General features: G+C 44.6%; 1 protein-coding gene across 1 annotated transcript in view; it reads left to right on the forward strand.

Annotated features, from left to right (window-relative positions):
* Positions 1-17417, forward strand: part of HKDC1 (hexokinase domain containing 1) — a 41746-nt gene extending 24329 nt beyond the window's left edge. The window contains exons 10-18 of the mRNA XM_069571954.1: positions 396-700; positions 2279-2424; positions 2523-2642; positions 7115-7210; positions 7384-7483; positions 8878-9061; positions 11191-11346; positions 11982-12215; positions 15833-17417. Coding sequence (XP_069428055.1) covers positions 396-700; positions 2279-2424; positions 2523-2642; positions 7115-7210; positions 7384-7483; positions 8878-9061; positions 11191-11346; positions 11982-12215; positions 15833-15980 — 1489 coding nt within the window. The 3' untranslated portion in view covers positions 15981-17417. The remainder of the gene's footprint in view (positions 1-395; positions 701-2278; positions 2425-2522; positions 2643-7114; positions 7211-7383; positions 7484-8877; positions 9062-11190; positions 11347-11981; positions 12216-15832) is intronic.
* The last annotated feature ends 1732 nt before the right edge of the window (positions 17418-19149 follow it).

Consider the following 19149-nt stretch of genomic DNA (forward strand, 5'->3'; position numbering starts at 1 on the left):
TGGGGTGGGTTGCCATGCCTGCCTCTAGGGGATCTTCCTGGCCTGGGAATCGATCCTGCCTCTCCTGCAGCTCCCGCATTGCAGGCAGATTCTTTACTGCTGAGTCACCATGGAAGCCTGTATATTATGTGTGGATATGCCCTACTAGTTGTAATATTGGTGATAAAATAACCACTTCTTTGAGGCTTCCAAGGATCCTTTCCACTCCCTCAGATGACCTGGACCCTACCCTAGTCAACCCCATCATCCCCCTCCATCCAGCAACTAAAGGGGTGAGCCTTGGCCCAGCAGGGCTCCCCAGGACGCTGTCCTACTGCTCCACCTGTATCTGTTGCTATTGGCTGGGCCTGGGCCTTTATGGTTTTTACATATTTTGCCACCACCCCTGCCTTCAGATACCCGAAGCGCCTGCACAAGGTGGTGAGGAAACTGGTCCCGAACTGTGACGTCCGCTTCCTCCTGTCAGAGAGTGGCAGCACCAAGGGGGCTGCCATGGTGACTGCCGTGGCCTCCCGGGTGCAGGCCCAGCGGAAGCAGATTGATAAGGTGCTGGCTCTGTTCCGGCTGACCCAAGAACAGCTTGTGGGCGTTCGGAACAAGATGCGGGTTGAGTTCGAGTACGGGCTGAAGAAGGATACCCACCCGCGGGCCACAGTCAAGATGCTGCCCACCTACGTCTGTGGGATGCCGGATGGCACAGGTGGGCCCTGCGCCGCTCCCTTCTCTGATGGGCCACCCGGAGCTCCATCCAAGCACCTTAAACCTAGTTAGGATCTTTGTTTCAAGAGCCTTGGGTTCGTGTGTAGAATGGAGGGAGGGAGAGTACTCTGCTGAATCTGTTCTTTGGTTGATCCAGGGCACTGGCAGTGAAGAATACCTGAGTTAGGTTCCATGTGTGTGAAGACCCCACTGCTGTCCCCGGGAGCTACCGTCTGGACATGTGGCGTCTCTGGCTTGTCTTCTCCCCTTTCCTCTGGCTTTCTTCTCTCCTGGTGCTTGGCTCTCTTCCTCTCCCCTCTCTTCCTTTTCTGCCCCTGAGTTTTCTGATACTTGATCTTTTTTCCTGGTCCTCTGTGCTCAGCTGACAGGAGCTATACAACAGTGAAGTCAGTTCTTTAGACAAGTAACTCTATCTCTTTGCATCTCGTGAATCTCACCGAGATATCCTGATCTTTGTAAAATGCTTCATCTCTTGAATTTGCTTTTGACTCTTTAGTTTCATTTTGTGCTCACAACTACTCTGTATGTTATGTAAAGAGAGAATGATTCCCATTTTATGGATGCCAAAACTGAGACTCAGAGAAGTTAGGTCACATACTTAGGGTTACACAGCTGTACTTGGAGCCTCTCAACAACAAAGATCTTTTCCAGAGCCAGTATCCTTCGAGTCTACTCGGGGGAGAAAATGAGAGCAGGAAAAGACACTATTCAATTATTCATTCTTTCATCTCTTTTTTCCTTTTGCCTCCATTCCTCAAAGTTTCATTAAGTGCCTGCTATAGGTTAGGCTCTGCTGTAGGCACAGTGACAGAGCAGTTAAGAAAACACAGTCCCTGCCTTTATGGAACCTTTGTTCTGTTGGGCTGACAGACAGTAAACAAATAAACACCAGATGATGCCATGCCATGAAGGGCTATGAAGACAAATAGAGCAGAGTCAGGGGTAAGAGAACTGGCTGGGGATGAGGGCTTTGGCAAACTCAAGGAGCAGTAAAATGACCAGTGTGATGAGAACAGAGTGAATGAGGCAGTCAGTGAGAGGAGGGATCACACAGAACAGACTGTGATGCTCTAAGATGTCAGAGAAGCAAGAGGCACTGCCCTGGATAGTAATGGGTGTTGGACTTGATACGGTTTCTTATCAGTCTGGTGTGGGTGTGGGAATCCAGGGATGGGAAGAGCGGGACAGAGAGTCATTTCAGGCTTGGGATGAGCAGTTCCTCTAGGCCCTACAGACAGAATGGAAGCACCTTCCTGAGTCCACTGTAGTCAGGTAGCCTGACCTGGATTCACCCTCAGCGGTTCCTTGAGTATAAGTATCACGTGTGGCCGTTAGCAGACACCAAGGAAAGCAAGCTGGCCTCAGATGGGCTCAGGATGCCTCCCCAGGGCTCTGACACCATGCTTGCTGACCACCACGCCCCTTTGGCCTCTGAACCTCAGGCCAACAGGCTCTAGGTCTGTTCTCTTTCGGCATCTCTTCTTCTTCCCAATGCCTGCACACGAGGCCCTGCTTAGTGCATGCTGGTGGAATGCCACACTCACTTCCTCTACCACAGAGAAAGGAAAGTTCCTCGCCCTGGATCTGGGGGGAACCAACTTCCGGGTCCTCCTGGTAAAGATCAGAAGTGGACGACGGTCAGTGCGGATGTACAACAAGATCTTCGCCATCCCCCTGGAGATCATGCAGGGCACGGGCGAGGAGGTAAATGCTGGCCGGGGGTTCACCCTCCGAGGGGCCAGCCTGCCGTCCACCCCGTACAGTGCAGTCCAGCATGACTGCTGCTCTCTCTCTCCCTGCAGCTGTTTGACCACATCGTGCAGTGCATCGCCGACTTTCTGGACTACATGGGCCTCAAGGGAGCCCAGCTGCCTTTGGGCTTCACGTTCTCATTTCCCTGTAGGCAGGCGAGCATTGACAAGGTAAGACGGTCCAGCTTGGCGGGCCTCCCTCCTGCACCTGGGGAATCTCAAGGCAGCTCCGAGTCACTGGTCACTTTATTTAGGGGTCTCAGGTTCAGGGCAGCTGGGGAGACATGATCAAGGATTTAGACTATTTAATTTTTTCTATTTACTGCGTTCCATTTTCACTATTACTGTATTATGGATTGAAGTTTGCAAGATGCTTTAGGGTCGTATAAAGAGACACATGGATAAAATTACTGTTAGAAGTCAAGTCATATTATCAAGAGATAAGAGGGAATGACCAGTTAAGGCAATTTATAAAACTCTTAGCCTGTAAATATTACATGTGTCTTCCTGGGTGGTCAGTGTAAACAGGGAAACACAGAAGGTTGTAAGGCTTTTATTGTCTGATGAACAAAAGCTTACCAGTGCTTCTGAAGAAATGCGTTTCTTTCCTGATGTTAGACTCTCAGGAGACATTGATCATATTGACACATATTTTGCTGACACTGAAGAACTTCATGGATGATGATTTTAATAAATTGTTCATAATAACTTAGAAACGTGCATCACATGACTTTTCTTGGACAAAAGCACCATTCACCTGCTCAAGGAGAACAGAGTACTCTCTCTTGCTCTCTAAGAGGCTTATGTCAGTCAAGCTAGCTGATCTGGTGTAAAAGCAGAACACCACTTTAAATTTACAGAGAGAACCCTGGTCAGCACGGCAAGCCAGCCAGAGAGCTCATGACAATAATAAGAATGGCACCGAAGATTTAAGACTTTGTTTGATCCAGTCAGTGTCTCCATGATGTACACATTTTTTTTGTTTTGTTTATTTTACCATCTTTTTTTGTGGTAAAATTTATATAACGTTTACCATTTTGGCTGTTTTAAAATGTACATCGGTACTTAGAAGTGTACTGATTTACACTTAAAAAGTCCAGCTGTGCTGAGGCCTTAAGTACATCACGTTGTTGCGAACTATCACCACTATCCATCTTCCGAAGTCTTTCATCTTCCCAGACTGAAACTCTGTACTCATTAAACAATCTCTCTCCATGTGCCCTTCTCCTAGCCCCTAATAGCCTTTATTTTACTTTCTGTCTCTATGAATTTGACTATGTTAGGTACCTCATCTAAGTAGAATCATAACAGTATTTGTCATTTTGTGACTGGCTTATTCCATCTAGCATAATGTTCTCAAGGGTGATTCACATAGAATTCCATTCCTTTTTAAAGCTGAATGATATTTTATTGTAGGTTTACCTGCTATTTTTAATCACCATTTTGTAGTTAAGAAAAACAGAGGGACAGAGAAGTTAAGTTGTCCAGGTTACCATATCCATAAACAGTGGGGGAGGGGCCAGTCCAGGACACTGGCCTGAGAGCCCAGGTTCTTGCACTTTGCCCTCGGGACCTGGAACCCATTGTTTTTGGACCATTTCGGCTATAATGCACAGTATACTTACATATATATATATATGTATATATATATATATAATGAAGACAAAAACAAAAAAGAAAGAGTACCTACCCTTGTTCTGTGCATTTAATTTTATTTTCTATCCTGTTTTCCATATGAGGAGATTGAGGCATACAGTCTCATCCAATCAGCAGCTGCAGAACCAGAACTGAAACGGAACTCTCCAGGACTCTGAGAATGCCATGAAAACCCACTCACCAGGCTTGCCTCTCACTCCTAATCATTCAGAGAACAGGAAGAGAGGGGTTCAGAAGGTGAAATTATCTGGTAATAGGGCTAGATCTCTCAAAATTAAAAATGCGAGAAGGCTAACAGCCATAAGATCCATTTCCTCAAGATTAATGAACAAGGATATTCACTACACCATCCCTCTTTAATAATGAAAAATTAGAAATAACCCAAATGCCTGGCAATGGAAAATGACTAAATAAAAAATGGAAATAAATTTTCATTTCCCCTAAAATGGAAAATGACTAAATATAGACTATCATTCATATGAGATTACTGGATTTTTATTTAACAAACACGTATGTAGTGCTTGTTTGGTGCCTGATGCTGTACTAAATGCTTCACAGACATCACCTACCCAGTCAGGAGGCCAGCAGAGTGCAATAGTTTGAGAGCATGGGTCTGGAACCACACTGCCTCAGTTTGCATCTTGGCTTCTCCACACTTACTGGCTGTATGACCTTGGGTGAATTACTTAACCTCTCTGCACCTTTTACTCCCTTATTTGAAAAGCAGGGATTAAAATAGTACTCATAGGTATGTTTCGTGGATTTTAAAATTTCTGTGCGATTATACTTGAGGAATATTTTCCATGTTAACTGACCAGGAATGGTATAAAAGATATATTCCTGAGAGAGAAAAACAAGGGCTTCACAGGTGGCTCAGTGAAAAGAATCTGCCTGACAGTGCAGGAGACATGGTTTCGATCCCTGGGTCAGGAAGATCCCCTGGAGAAGGAAATGGCAACCCACTCCAGTATTCTTACCTGGGAAATCCCATGGACAAAGGAGCCTGGTGGGCTACAGTCCAAGGGGTTGCAAAGAGTTGGACACGACTGAACGATATAACTTAACTTTCAATAGAGGTTACCTCCCAGGTTTAGGGGAATGGGGAGTTAAAGGAGACTTTGTTGTTATCAATAGCACTGAGTTTTTGCAAAGGTAATGCATTCTTGTATTACTGCGGCTGTTAAAAATTAATACACATAGAAATGGAGTTGGGGGTGGAGGAGGGGAAAGCCATGTGCAGCTGTCCATGGTCCTGAGTGGTCCACAGGCACCAGGCCACAGCTGCTCCTCCTGACTCGGGGCACTGGGCCTCCAGGCCTCCCTCCCAGCAGTTCTGACAAGTTCACGAAGATATAACTAAGAAGGAAGGGAGACCAATGGAGAGCTTGGAGCAAAGACACCAGTGGCTGAGGAGAAAAAAAAACTTTCTTTAAAAATAAATGAAATGTATTTGATTTACAATCCTATATTAGTTTCAGGTATATAACATAGTAATTTGTTATTTTTATAGGTTGTACTCCATACAAAATTATAAAATACTGACTATATTCTCTTGCTGTACATTACATCCTTGTAACTTATTTATTTTATACCTAGTAATTTATATCTTTAAATCTCTTTCACCTGTTTTGCCCCTCTCCTCACTGCTCTTCCTTCTGGTAACCAGTAGTTTTTCAAGAAAGAAAGACTTTAAAAAAATATGATTTGGTATAATTGTAACTAATTAGAAAGATTTGTCAACTGGGGTTGAATCTCTAAGGTTCTACATATATTCACCAGGAAAGGAGCAAGGAAGCCTAGCTTCCCAAGGACTGTGGAGAGAAGGGGGAGCCCGGAGCTGAGGGCCTCAGGGTGAGGTGGCCGTTCATCTCCTGGGGTTGGGGTGCTGCCATTAGAGTTTCTGGCTATCTCACCTATTCCAGCTGCTCTTCTGGCCTAGACACCCCAGCTTTCCCTGCACTCACCCACCCCCAGCTCTAGGATATGGAGTTTGAGGCTAGATAACTCTTGCTTCTGGCTAACAGTGTAACCATCTTTTTAAAAATTAGAAATACTTTTTCTTGGTAGTATAAAAAGTTAGACATATTGATTTTAGGAAAACCGGAAAACATGGACAAGCAAAAAGGAGAGACTGAAAGGTACCTATAATCTTACACCTAAAGAGAACCACCGTCAACCCTCTGGTGTGTGCATTGCTCCAGACCTTTTTCCAGATTTGAGTGTGTGTGTGTGTGTGTGTGGTTTTTAAAAGAATAATTGAATAATTCATCATCTGTATTTGTTTAATGTGAGTTCACTTAACAGTGTATGGTAAACATCTTCCTCTAATGGCTAACATTCTCTTAAAGCATTATATTTTTGTGGCTATAGAGCATTTCCTATATTGATATACAATGATAGATCCATATTGTTGGAAAGACAGAATGTGTGCGTGTGTGTGTGTGTGTTTGTGAGTTGCTCAGTTGTGTCTGACTCTTTGCGACCCCATGGACTGTAGCCTGCCAGGCTCCTCCGTCTGTGGAATTTTCCAGGCAAGAATACTGGAGTGGGTAGCCATTCCCTTCTCCAGGAGATCCTCCCAACCCAGGGATCAAACCCACATCTCTTGCATTGCAAGCAGATTCTTTGCTGCCTTACCACCCATTTTTCCTGTGAAACAATGCTTTGATGAACATTTTGTAGCTTTATCTTTGATCATGAAGATGTGATTGATTGGATAAATCAGAAGTGGTGTTTGTTCTGTGCAGTCATGGCCAGGGAACGTGAGTTGATGTGAATTTCTGTAATTATTCCACTCAGCAGTAGACCTTGCCTGAGCATCATGCTTCATGGTGCCTCTGGGTCCAGTGTTAGGGATCCAAATGGAAGCACAGTCAAAAGCATTTGACCAGCAGTCAGCTGTGGTCTCTTGCATCTATTTGATGCTGAGGTTGTGCAGTGGTTCCAGCAAACTATTACTCAAATGAATTTGCCTTCCTTTCTTTCAGGGAACACTCATTGAGTGGACCAAAGGCTTCAAAGCTACTGACTGTGAAGGGGAAGATGTGGTGGATATGCTCAGGGAGGCCATCAAGAGGAGAAATGTATGATATGGGGTTGAAGCTCATACCTGACCTGACCTTCCCCAAGGCCCCTGTGCTCTGTCCTCAGACACCAGCCCTGCAACTCTGGCCTCTGCCCACCTCAGTCTGATATCCCCTCTTGAGACTGTTTGGCCTGCACATCCTACTTACAGTAGAGCTCTCTTCCTTTGCAGGAATTTGACCTGGACATAGTTGCAGTTGTGAATGACACAGTGGGAACCATGATGACCTGTGGCTACGAAGATAGTAATTGTGAGGTTGGCCTGATTGCGGGTAAGTGATCAGGCATGTCCCATTGGCCTGCTCCCATCTGATCTTTTGGAAGTTACCTTTTAACATACTGAGGGGGAGGGGGCCATCGTTCCATTACATAGGGGCTCTGAAGCCAGCTTTGTCCATGGCTAAAATGAAGTTAAGATTGGGATCTCAGGTCTCCTAATTCCCAAGTCTTTACTTAATATCTTTTTCCCTAAGGGTTCTAAGCCAAGGTTGTCCTTTCTGTTGAGGAAGGAGAATAACATAGAAAGAGGGAACTTTCACATTTGGGCCTTGGGGCAGATTTTACTGGGTGGAGGGAGACCACAGTTGGATCATGTTGGTTGGCCTGGAGCTGAGAGAGCTAGATTTTCATTCCAGCACCATCTTGTACCTCTTCTGTTCTCTGACCTCTTCTGGCTGTCAGAAGGTGCACAGGATGGGGAAGAGTTGGAACGAAACCTAGGAGAGGAGCAGGGAGTGGCCCAAGGTATGATATAGGCATTTTAGGAGTCTTCTGGAAAAGTCTGGCAGTGATTAAGGGCAAGGGTAGATTCCAGGGGGATGACTGTAAGTGGTGAGGGGACAGGTGGCATTTGAACAGGTGGAGACAGGGGTGGTGGGTATTCCAAGTGTCAGGCACTTGTTAAATAATCACAGAATCTGAAAAAGTTGTTCCAGCTGGTTGTCTGGGTTTTCCTGAGGGTAAGTAGTGCATAGCACAAGGAGACAGGGATATATTGAGATGTCTTCAGTGCCAAGGAGAGGTTTCATCTCACTCTAAATCTTACCTGCTTTGTGACCTTGGGCAGGTTGCTTATTCTGTCTGGTCTTGAGCTTCCTCATCCATAGGAAGGGTTGGGCTAGATCTGGGAGGTCAAAGAGGTAAGATTTGTTTGATTGAAGATGGTAATTGCCTGGACTGTTGTCTTGAGAATAGTTCTGAGACCAGGTCATGGACAAAGGAGAAGAGGGTGGCTTTCAGATACCAAGTGTCTGCTTATCCAAGACTAGATGGTTCCTCATGGTCCCTTCCAGCTCTGCTAACTCTGTGACTACTTGGAGCTCACTTTGTGTGCCTACGGCTTATCAATAATGGGGAGGGTGAGGAGGAGGATAATGGTATCACAGGTATGAATTCTATGTGGAGGAAACTCACAGACATCATCTCATTTTTTTTTCTTGATAACAAATCTATAAGGCAGGTGTTAGTTCCTTTTTACAGATGAAGAAATTGGATATATGAAAGATGTAATACTTGCCTGCAGTCATCCAACTATAAATATAAGGCTGAAGTCCACACCCAGTTGTATCTGACTCCAAACCTAAATTCCTATCTACTGTACCCTGCTGGCTCTTTAAGACCTAGTGGCGTCTTCTGAAGACTAAAGTCCCTTCATGATTCCTTCTAGGAACAGGCAGCAACATGTGCTACATGGAGGAGATGAGAAACATTGAACTGGTGGAAGGGGATGAAGGGAAGATGTGCATTAATACCGAGTGGGGAGGATTTGGAGATAATGGCTGCCTAGATGATATCCAGACCCAATATGACAAGGAGGTGGATGAGGGGTCCTTGAATCCTGGCAAACAGAGGTGAGAAGGGGGTGTGTGTACATTTCTGTAGGTCATCCATCTTCGGCAGATCAATGGGGGTGCCCTTTTCATATTACAGCTATTTGTATAGTTTGTACATGTATAACAACTCTTCATCAGATGTCAGTGAAGTGTCTAATTTGAACAAAAGCAAAGGTGGCCCAGTGGTAAAGAATCTTCGTGCAATGCAAGAGACCTGAGAGGCACAGGTTCTATCCCTGGGTCAGGAAGATTCCCTAGAGAAGGAAATGGCAACCCACTCCAGTATTCTTGCCTGGGAAACCCCATGGACAGAGGAGCCTGGCAGGTTACAGCCCATGGGGTCACAAAGAGTCTGACATGACTAGAGCATGGACACAGCAGCAGCAAAATTTATGACAAGTTCCCAACAAACAGACGGTGTGCCTTTTTCTAATTACCATAAGGTTACCATAAGGTTACCATAAGGTCTAGTGGTGGCTTTGGAAATGAGGCCAAGGTTGTTAGGAAGTCTGTTCACTGTGGGCTTGATGTCACACAGCAGGGGCATGGTGGGCCTCTCAAGATGGGTTTCTAGTAAGTCCTGTTTAGAGGTCAACATCCTTAGTCTTTTAAGAGCAGGCGGCCAGGTTGCTGACCTCTGTGGTTCTGGGGTTGGGGAAGTAACTGCAAGTGAAGGGTAGGAATCCTGGTTCTCAGCCATGACGTCATGTCCCAGCATGGGTCACAATCACTTGTAAGGGTTATTCCAATTGTTAACCATACTAAAAACACTGAAAACAATGAATGGTTAAAAAAGAACAAACACAAAACAGAGTACATTTTCACTTGCATTCTCATATAGCTTCTTTAGTGGGAGAGAAAAGGGTAGAGCTAGCATGGGGGGAACTGATTATTAGCCTGGGCCCATCTGTTTCCATAGGGGTTGGTGTACTTTTTCTGCAAAGGATCAGAGAGTAATGTTTTACTCTCAGGCCATATGGTCTTTGTCACGACTAAGCTCAGTGTCTTTCTGTATGAAATAAGATGAAAATACAGATTTACTGAGAGACAATACCCAAGTGGAAATGTGATGGGATGCCTAGGTCATAGACGCTTTGATGACTATTCAACTGAGAACACTCAGTAGGAAGAGGCTTGACAAGACCAAGACCAGCCCTGGTGGTCCCACATCTTCCTTTGGCACTAGTCTTTGTAGCTGGGAGGCAGGCAAGTTACCATAAGCCCAGCTGAACCAGGGGCCCAAATCACAAGGGACCTGAATTCCAAGTTGGGGCATCCAAGTTTTGTGTCTGAATCCAAGTTTTGTGTCTGAATCCATTGGAGGTTCTCATTTCTGGAGTGAAGAGTGTTAGGGGGCAACATACTTGGATTTACTTTGCTGTCCCCATTGTTTGTCTAAGTGTTGGTTCCTTAGACTGATGAAATCCTGAGCAGTTAAGAGAATGCAAATCCAGCATGTAAGTCGCAGGCACACTCAGATTTTCATTTGACCCTGCAGGCAGTGGGAGTCCAACTCCACCTCACTGTTATTACTACTGTTTCACATACCTGGGCAGAGTGCCTGGTCAGTGCCTGTTGATTGTAGAGCTTCTTTTTCTCTTGCACCTTCCATCATGGAGCTCACAGGCTGGTAGGAAGAGGGAAGGGAGCTCACATTTTGGACCATACTTTGTGTGTGTATACAGTTCAAATGTGTTATCTCATGAAGCAGAAGCTCTAGTGGAGAAGATTTCTTCAAATACAAAGCCAACGTAAACTAGCTTTGGGGGCAGAAAAGGGACTTAGCTTAGCTTAGTGTCTACTGTGCACCAGATGCTTGGCTTCCAACAGTCTTGCGGGGTCAGTGCTTTGCTCCCGGTTTCATAGATGATGGCTTATAGTCCTTACTCAGGTCATGCAGCTAATGTGTGGCAGAGCGGGAAATTGACTTCTGCTCAGCATGCCTCCAAAGCCCGGCCTTCGCACATCATACTGTCTCCTGCATGCGCTTCTCTGGGCCTGATGCCCGCTCCACCCCACTGTGACCCAGGTAGCTAGTGGATGCCAGTGGCACGCCTTCTATGCCCTGACATGCAATCCTCTTGGGAACCACTCTCCAGCACTGATTTCCCTGCTCTCATGCACCTTGTCACTCTTCCTCTCAACAGATACGAGAAAATGACCAGTGGGATGTACCTGGGGGAAATCGTGCGGCAGATCCTGATCGACTTGACCAAGCAGGGTCTCCTCTTCCGCGGCCACATTTCAGAACGTCTCCAGACCAGGGGCATCTTTGAAACCAAGTTCTTGTCTCAGATTGAAAGGTGACTCATGATCAGTTTCACTTGCTCCATGTAAAAGGCCCTATATTGGGACATGCTGCTGTCTCACCAGGCTCTAGCAGATTTGAAATCTAAAAATAGAGAGTAAGGGCCTGGCTGGGCAGAGGGTTGCCTCCTGGGGCTACTCCCTCTCTCCAGCTACATCAGTACTACAGCATCCAGCTGAGGAGCCAGAAGCCTGTCTGGGCCCCTAGATTCCTAAATGGTTACAGAAGAGTTAGGTTAGGTTAAAAAATGATCCTCTTCTGGGACTTCCCTGGTGGTCTGGTGGCTAAGCCTCTATGCTCCCAGTGCCAGGGGCCTGGGTTCCATCCCTGGTCAGAAAACTAAATCCCACATGCTGCAACTAAAACCCGGTGCAGCCAAGTAAATAATTAAAAAAAAGATCCGCTTTTGATTCTGGAAAGATGGTGTGCTCATACTTTAAAGATGATGGGACTTCCTGGGGGTGACAGGCTTTCTCGAATCTCAGCTTCTAAGGCATCCTGCTCCAACCTTGGCTTTTCTGGGACCATTTCTTCTACTCAGGCACCTAGGGATGGGGGACTGTGAGTCCTGAGGAGCAGGTTCCAGGGCCCCAGCAATAGCTCTTGACATCCTGCTCTGCTTGCTGGCAGCGACCGGCTGGCCCTCCTCCAGGTCAGGAGGATCCTGCAGCAGCTCGGCCTGGACAGCACATGTGAGGATAGCATCGTGGTGAAGGAGGTGTGCGGTGCTGTGTCCCGGCGGGCGGCCCAGCTTTATGGTGCTGGCCTGGCTGCCATCGTGGAGAAGAGGAGGGAAGACCAGGGACTTGAGCACGTGAGGATCACCGTGGGTGTGGACGGCACCCTGTACAAGCTGCACCCACAGTGAGTGCTCCAGAGACTCAGGGCTGGGGGCTGAGGCTGAATGTGGAGCCGTTTGGGGCTGACGGACAAAGTGGCTCTGCTTCCTAGTGCTGTGATGTGGGAGTGTTCACCACTGTCCCTAAACCCCAGGCTCTTCTTCTGTATCAGGCAGGCAGAAATAATCTCGAGGACTGGGTGAGTTCATACATGTAAAGGGCTTTACACAGTCCTCGGGTGGCGCTAGTGGAACCCACCTGCCAGTGCAGGAGACATAAGAGACATGGGTTTGATTTGTGGGTCAGAAAGATCCCTGGAGGAGGGCACGGCAGCCCACTCCAGTATTCTTGCCTGGAGAATCCCATGGACAGAGGAGCCTGGCGGGCTACAGTCCATAGGGTCACAAAGAATCAGATATGACTGAAGCAACTTAGCACACATGCAGTAAATACAAGTGGTTGTCATTAATACAGTCCAACCTGACCTCAAAGGGAGCAATGAGAACTGAGTATTTTGCACATCACAGAGAGTGTGTCAAGTATGAGCTCAGAATCAGCAGGCAGAAGGATGAAGAGTGAATTTGAATCCTGGCTCCACTGCTTAGAAGCTGGGAGGCCCAAGGCCAGTTTCTTACCCTCTTTGACCCTAGTTCTTTATCTGTAAAAGGATGATAAAAATCGTACCTACCTCATAGGTTGTCAGGAGAATTAAGTTAAACAGTGTCTGTAGACTGTGACAGATTACAAAGACGGCAATGATGACAGCTTTTATTTTTATTTAATGTTTTACATTTTATCTTGGTAGATGAAGAAAGGTATTAGCCAGCTTGTAAAAAATTCTAATCATGCTGAAATAAACATATTAGTACTGTAGTCCTTGATGCTTAGCCCTTCCTATGATGCTGACTAATTATCCAGGATAACTGACTGATATCTTTTCTTGATTCTCCCCTTGAGGTCACATATTTTTGCTGTGATTCCTCCAAGCCTCTTCCTTTGAACTAAGACCTGACCAAAGGACAAAAACCATATGTTCATTTCAATAGGTGCAGACAAAACTTTTGATAAAATCTAGCACAACAGACTGGTTCCAAATAGAAAAAGGAGTACATCAAGGCTGTATATTGTCACCCTGCTTATTTAACTTATATACAGAGTACATCATGCGAATTGCTGGGCTGGATGAAGCACCAGTTGGAATCAAGATTGCTGGGAGAAATATCAATAACCTCAGATATGCAGATGACACCACACTTATGGCAGAAAGTGAAGAAGAAATAAAGAGCCTCTTGATGAAAGTGAAAGAGGAGAGTGAAAAAGTTGGCTTAAAGCTCAACATTCAGAAAACTAAGATCATGGCATCTGGTCCTATCACTTCATGGCAAATAGGTGGGGAAACAGTGGAAACCGTGTCAGATTTTTATTTTGGGGGGCTCCAGAATCACTGCAGATGGTGAGTGCAGCCATGAAATTAAAAGAAGCTTACTCCTTGGAAGGAAAGTTATGACCAACCTAGACAGCATATTAAAAAGCAGAGAGATTACTTTGCCAACAAAGGTCTGTCTAGTCAAAGCTGTGTTTTTTCCAGTAGTCATGTATGGATCTGAGAGTTGGACTATAAAGAAAGCTGAGCACCAAAGAACTGATGCTTTTGAACTGTGGTATTGGAGAAGACTTCTTGAGAGTCCCTTGGACTGCAAGGAGATCTAACCAGTCCATCCTAAATGAAATCAGTCCTGAATATTCGTTGGAAGGACTGATACTGAAGTTGAAACTCCAATACTTTGGCCAACTGATGTGAAGAGCTTACTCATTTGAAAAAACTGTGACGCTGGGAAAGATTGAAGGCAGAAAGAGAAGGGGACAGCAGAGGATGAGATGGTTGGATGGCATCACTGACTCAATGGACATGTTTGAGTAAACTCCAGGAGTTAGTGATGGACAGAGAGGCCTGGCATGCTGCAGTCCATGGGGTCGCAAAGAGTCAACACGACTGAGCGACTGAACTGAATTGAGCACCTTTTATGATAAGAGCACTCAACAAACTAGGAATAAAGGAACTCCTTCAACCTGATAAAAGCATCTGTGAAAAATGCACAGCTAATGCCCTACTTACTGGGGAAGCACTGGATGGATGATTTCACCGTAAAATTAGGAACAAGACAAGGATATCCACTCTTGCCGCTGTTCTTCAACATTGTACTGCTTCTAACACTGCCTACAGATGATTGTGTGGTTTTTGTCTCTCAGTCTTTATTTAAGGGAGAGGCTTATAGGATCCAGGTCAAAAAATTATGTGACCTCAAAGGGAGAATCAAGCGTAAGTCTAGACAGGCAGTTAGGCAAGAAAAAGAACTAAAAGGCATCCATATTGGAAAAGCAAAACTATAACTATCTTTGTTTGCAGATGATATGATTTTGTATATAGAAATCCTAAGGAATCCACAAAAAACTGTTGGAACTAAGAAACGAATTCAGTCAAGTTTCAGGATGTAAGATCAGTGTATAAAAATCAACTGCATCTCTATGCATCAACAGTGAGTAATCTGAAAATGAAATTAAGAAAACAATTCCATTTCAGTAGCATCAAAAAGAATAAAACACTTAACAATAAATTAACAAAAGAGGTATAAGACTTGTACACTGAAAACTACAAAACATTGTTGAAATTAAGAAAGACCTAAATAAATGGAAAGATATCCTATGCTAGCGGACTGAAAGCCTTAATGTTGTTAAGGGAACAACTTGCCATCTTTTTTTCTAACTGCAGTATAGTTGACATGCAATATTATATTAGTTTTAGGTATATAACATAGTTATTTGATATATACGTTGCAAATTGATCACCACCGTAAGTCTAGTAACCATCTGTCACTGTTTAAAGTTATTGCAATCTTATTGACTATATTTTCCATGCTGTGCGTTACATCCCCCTAACTTACTTGCTTTATAACTGAAGGTTTGTACCTTTTAGTACCCTTTACCTGTTTGGCCTGATCCTCTAGGCCCCTCCCTTCTGACCATCTGTGTCGTTTGTTTGTTCTCTGTGTCCGTAGCTCTGTTTCTGTTTTGTTTTGTTGGTTCATTTGTTTCGTTTTGTTTTTTTGTTTCACATATAAGTGAAATCGTGCTGTATGTCTTTCTTTCTTTGACTTACTTCACTTAGCATAATCCCTTCTAGATCCATGCATCTTTTTGCAAATGGCAAGATTTCATCCTTTTTATGACTAATGTGCCGTTGTGTGTATATGTGTGTGTGTATGTATCATATCATATTTCTTTATCCATTCATCTATTGATGGGCACTTGGGTTGCTCCCATATTTTGGCTATTGTAAATAATGCTGCAATGACCATAGGAATACGTGTATCTTTTCTATTTAGTGTTTTGTTTTCTTTGGATGAATATCCAGAAGTGGAAATTAGTGGATCATGTGCTGGTTCTACTTTTAAATTTTTGAAGACCCTCCATCCGGTTTTCTGTAATGGCTATGCAAGTTTACATTCTCACCATCAGCTGATGGATGGATAAACAAAACGTGGTGCATCTATACAGTGGAGCATTACTTATAAAAAGGCACGAACTACTGGTACATGCTACAGTTAAATGCCAACGATGTTTCCTCTTTCTCTTTTTCTATAGCTTTTCTCGGATACTGCGGGAAACTGTGAAAGAACTAGCTCCTCAATGTGATGTGATGTTCATGCTGTCAGAAGATGGGAGCGGAAAGGGAGCAGCTCTGATCACTGCTGTGGCCAAGAGGTTACAGCAGGCACAAAGGGAGCACTAGGAGCCCCCTGGGGTTGGGCCTGGTGTTCTTTGGCTACTGGCCAGCCTTTCCTCTGGCAGACAAGTTAATCAGAGACCAACACGCAAGCTTCTGGCTGGCTTCGCCTTCTGGATGGCCAAACGAGAACCCCAGGTTCTTGCGTACTCTTAGAATTTTGTTACTGGCTTTCAGCAGCATGAAATGACTATTTGCCATCTTTGTACCAAAGATGAGCCAACTTGTAAAACCAAAGCATTGGTCCTGAGAGATTCCATTTCAGCAAATTTCTCATTTGAGACCTAAGCTGTTAATTTTCTGTGGCTTAGTGTCCTGTGGCTGCTGGACTTGGAAGCAAATACACACTCAGCCCAGGTGGCCTGGCTGGCTGAATTCCTTATGGGGATGCTTCAGTCATGGTTTGTAGCAGATTGGGCCATCTACTGGGAATGCACATTTCAGAGGGATAGGGGCTCACGTAATTACCTGGAGATCTAATCTAACTTGTCGTGTTGACTTCAAGCATGAAGTGAGAACAAAACTTTGGAGTATTCAGCCCCAGGATGAAATCATCATCCCAGGATGATTGTCAGGGATCTCCATAGGAAACTCTTCATGCTTAAAGTGAGTTATATCAGCGCCCTGTAGGATTTGTTTCTCAATACATGTGAGTGACAGGGAGGGTGCTGTTCGGGGCACCTGTTAATCATTGTACAGATGGCTTGTGCCACTGCTGATGATAGCTTTTTAAAGGACTATCAGGTATATGAAATCCAGTAAAAGAAAAAATATTTGATTTCCCAAGAATCTTTGAATGAAGTTTTAATAGTTCATCTGGGAATGAAATGATTTCATCACTTGGGAACTCCATGCTCTGTTGGTGGAAGAAGAGACACATAGAGTCAGAAGTTGTGGTTTAAACTCTCTCCTTTAAACTCCTTACCAACAAGGAGAAAATATATGGACTATTGTCTATAATCTCTTTAACAAATTATCTGAATTTGATTTGAATGAATACTTCCTGTGACCAGGGCGTTTACCCTATGACCCTACAGCTCTTGCTTTTGAACAGCAGGAGTTGACCAGAAGAAGTTTTGTCTTCCAAACTGACCCCTACCTCTCTGGAACTTGGCCCCTCCCACATGCTCCATCTGTCTCTATTCTACCCTCCTGAACTAAGAGGAACTGGCCTGTCCTTGACCTTTTCCTCCCTGGATGTCCTCTCTCTCTTTCTATTCATTTAATTCCCTGCTCCCATTCTCTAAACCACCTGTAACCTTCTGCCTTGTCACAGAGTTATCTGTACACGTCTCTTATCAGGCCTGATAGATTCTAAGTGCTTTGTTAGATACATTTTTGTTCTGGCCCAGGGAACCCAGCACTGTGCCATTCCTATTAAATATTTCCTAGATAGAGGCATGATTGAAATAAAGTCTTCCAAGAAATTTTTCTTAGAAAAAATGTAGGCCATTATCATGGGTAACAAACTGAATAGAATGATATTTGATATTCCGGATCATCCGGGTTGATTCATTTCATGTACTTAATGATGCTAATTGTCTCCATTTGCTAAAGCAAGACATTCAAACAGATAGAATGGAGGAGGCTGGAGGGAGGGTAAGAGAGAGTCTAGTTGAGGCTGGGAACAGATGAGCGAGTTCCCTAGGAAATATTTTTTCACACGTTTATGAAATAGGTATGGAGATACTGTTGTGGGTTTACAGGTTCTAGTTACCAAAATGAACTTTGTTTTTGCATTGGCATTATACCTCTCCTCAAGGATGTTGTGTGGGTTTGTTAAAATTATATTTTTGTATTTTGAGGTTATACCTCCTTGGGGAAATGTTTCACCTTAACAGATTTTGCTTAGTTAGCCCCAGACCTTGTTGTCCTTATTATCCTTTCCCCAGTTCTGCTATTCCTAAGATACCCCCGGCTCCAAGTCCCTTTCTCTCCTGATTCTGCTGGGGTTTCTCCCTTTGCCATCCTGCCTGGGTGGATGACCTGGCCCAGAGATTTAGGGATTTGTACCACCACATTCTCCCACCACCTGGTCTTTCAGCACACGTTTGGCAGGTTCGAAATCACCTGGCCTACTTGTCTCTCGGGTTGGTTTCTTGCGAGGAAGAGAAGCCCCAAGGTATCTAGGCAACATTCTGACTAACTGATAGCATCATAGAATCCTTGAACCAAAACAGAACTGCAGAGAGGGCAGATAGCCTTTTTGCTGTCTTCAGACAGGCCGGCCCCAGAAACACACGGGGCAATGGAGGGCTAACTTCTCACAGTTTACTAGGCAGGACCAGCAACCACACAACAAGGTAAACTGTCCTCACGCAACCCCACAGGCTTGTCCTGTTAGGAAAGACATCGTTGTCTACGTTTTCTACCTCGTGGTGACTTTCCTAGGACCCTTTTGTCCAGAAACAACTGATGAATATAGGTGTAAGAACTAGAGATTCCCCATGACTATGACCCCAGAACTAATGGGGTCATTCCCACTTTCTCTCATCAGAAATCCTGTTTTCTCTCCTTTCCATGAGATGGAATGGGTGCTCCATGAGAATAAGGAGTTGGGTTTCATTTTTCCTGTTGTCCCCAGAGCCTGCCACAGTGGCTGGCATTGAGGACCATTGGACAGTTCTCTAAATGAACAAATGAATGGATGCTCAAACAAGCATGTGAATGAATTTTTGCTCTCCTTTGAATCACTCCATTCTTCTACCCCACCCAATGGGACTTGAGCCTTACACAAAATAGATACTCTGTAAATGATAGCTCAACAAGTGCTGAGCCCTGTTCTAGGCACTGAGGAGCCAACGAAATAGAAGGTACCACTCCTGCTTCGTGAGGACTCACAGGCTACCAGGGAAGGGAAGGTATATGAATGTAGGTGATACAATATGGTAAACAGGAATAAGGTGAACACGCAGTTCATGACCATGCGCTGTATCCTTTAGGCAAGGAACTAAGGAACTCAGCCTGTGTGTGCGTAAGCATGTGTGTGAACGTGACCATAAACCCCTTTGGCAATCATGAGAAATCTATGGACCCTTTCTCAGAATGTTTTTAAATGCATTAAATACCTAGGATTACAAAGGAAGTCAGTGGTAGTGAATTACAGTTATTAGAATATTACAGGGGCGGTGTGTTAATGGACATGCTTATTGTTAATGCATTCTATGACAAACCT

This window comes from Ovis canadensis, chromosome 25 (assembly GCF_042477335.2).
Source record: "Ovis canadensis isolate MfBH-ARS-UI-01 breed Bighorn chromosome 25, ARS-UI_OviCan_v2, whole genome shotgun sequence".
NCBI classification, from domain to species: Eukaryota; Metazoa; Chordata; class Mammalia; order Artiodactyla; family Bovidae; genus Ovis; species Ovis canadensis.